The 2,074-nt window shown below is 38.7% G+C and overlaps 1 protein-coding gene across 1 annotated transcript; it reads left to right on the top strand.

Annotated features, from left to right (window-relative positions):
- Window positions 1-325: 325 nt before the first annotated feature.
- LOC108777253 (uncharacterized protein K02A2.6-like) lies at window positions 326-1,705 on the top strand. The gene is made up of 2 exons (XM_018544091.1): window positions 326-356; window positions 717-1,705. The coding sequence occupies exons 1-2, from the start codon at window positions 326-328 to the stop codon at window positions 1,703-1,705; spliced, it is 1,020 nt and encodes a 339-aa protein (XP_018399593.1).
- Window positions 1,706-2,074: the final 369 nt, after the last annotated feature.

The raw sequence follows: 2,074 nt of genomic DNA, 5'->3' as shown, positions 1-2,074 counted from the left end.
GAGTAATATGCTCTTAAAAAATCTGATATTGTGGAAAGTGCAAGTTAATATAAAGCAGATTGATTAAGATTAAAGTAAAATTTATACTAAACTTAATTAATTAGTTCTTTTTTCTTCTGATTGGTTAAATTCCAATCCAATCTCAATCGCTAGTATGATTATGATTTAAGTCAATTTCTTCAAAGCTGGCACTTTTGCTTTCTCTCTTTACAATATCCGAATATGTATATATATTTACCTCGTTTAAAAACTTTGGAAGATTTCAAACAATACTAATAAATCTGTTAAAGATTCGAGTTGATATCCTAATCTAACCTTTACACATATGGTATATCAAAAGCAAGCTGATAGTGCTGGTACGTAGGTGCAGAAGTTACGTAACAGACCGCCCAATTTTCGTGGCGCTCCGCTAGAACTACCGACTACGTTCAAAAAGTGCACTTGAGTGCACGTAGTTGGTAGTCCTAGCGGAGCGCCACAAAAATTGGGCGGTCTGTTACGTAACTTCTTATGGCGCTTTAAATTTGATTTTATTATTTGGATGTACTTACAAACCGGACATATGACGTCCGGTTTGACTAGTCAACCGGACACCGGACAAGATTACTGAAAACCTGACAGTCCAGGTCAAAACCGGACGGTTGGCAACCCTAACAGGGACGCGTTTATAAAAAATCTTTTCGCGAAATACAGTAATTTGACAAACAAAAAACTAGGTAAGGTTGCAGATATAAAGGGTTCACTTACGTTGAAGCCTGATGCTAAAAAAGTATTTTTGAAAGCTCGTCCTTTGCCTTTTAAACTGATACCACGGGTAGATAAAGAAATAGGAAACCTCGTAAACGAGAGAATATTCAAAGTCAAAGTCGAGACTTCAGAATTTGCAACTCCCGTTGTTCCAGTGTTGAAGGCGGATGACTCTGTCCGTTTATGCGGAGATTACAGTGTTACAGTTAATCCGCAACTACAAATTACCGAGCATCCGTTACCTACAATTGATGAACTGGTTTCTGAAATGTCAAACTGCACGGTTTTCGGTAAAATTGATATAAAATGGGCATTCTCGCACCTTGAAATGGACGAAGAAAGTTCACAAATCCTGACGATTAATACACATAAGGGACTTTACAAGGTCACGCGTTTAATGTACGGGATTGCATCGGGACCTGCTCTATGGCAAATCACAATGGAAAAAATATTACACGGAATAAAAGGCGTTAAAGTCATGCTCGATGATATTGCCTTAGCAGCAAGAAATGAATATAAATTTACAAAAATTCTGGAAAAAACTTTCAAACGTTTGAACGATTACAATATTAAAATAAACGAAAAGAAATGTGTATTTTTCGCCAGTGAGATTACGTATTGTGGTTATGTTATCGGCAAAAACGGTTTGCAGAAGGACAGTTCAAAATTCGACGCAATTAGGAAAATGCCGCGGCCTAGAAACGTTACTGAGGCTCAGTCGTTTATCGGTATGATAAACTACTACAGTAGATTTATTGAAAATACAAGTACATTATTGAGACCGTTATATGAATTGCTACAAAAGGATAAAGATTTCAAATGGACTGAGCGTCAGGAGCAGTCTTGGGTAGCGGCAAAAAAGGCTTTCACAAGCGATAAATGTTTAGCTTTTTATGATCCAACACTTCCGTTAGTATTACCAGAGAGAAGCCTGAGAGCGGCCATGCCCGCGATTTAGATGCAACTTTATTTTGAAGCGCCTCTATGTCCACAAAACGTGGACATTGAACTATGTAGCCAATGTCCACGATCGTGTCGGTAATGTCCACGACTTTTTGGTTCGAATCTTTCCTATGTCCATGATTTTTTGGTTCGAATCTTCCCTATGTCCATGTTTATCGAACCGTTAGACAGACAAAGACAGACTATCAATCCGTCGGTGCTTGTTCCACTACAAAGAAGAAAGATTCGCGGCGGGCCGGCGCGTCGACGATAGACACGAGCACAGACTTCTATATATTACACTAGACTGCTTACTTCGTCTCTTTAATGTTGTCAATAAGTATATACAACTTTTCGCACTTGCGCAGAATAACGCCCGCGCATG

This window comes from Cyphomyrmex costatus, unplaced genomic scaffold (assembly GCF_001594065.2).
Source record: "Cyphomyrmex costatus isolate MS0001 unplaced genomic scaffold, Ccosl1.0 scaffold4213, whole genome shotgun sequence".
Classification (NCBI taxonomy): Eukaryota; Metazoa; Arthropoda; class Insecta; order Hymenoptera; family Formicidae; genus Cyphomyrmex; species Cyphomyrmex costatus.
This window is presented reverse-complemented; position numbering and strand designations above follow the sequence as displayed.

Coding starts and splice junctions, on each gene's coding strand:
- LOC108777253 (XM_018544091.1), top strand. CDS start 326: ATGGTATATCAAAAGCAAGCTGATAGTGCTG. Junction 357..716: donor AAAGCAAGCTGATAGTGCTG/GTACGTAGGTGC, acceptor ACAAAAAACTAG/GTAAGGTTGCAGATATAAAG.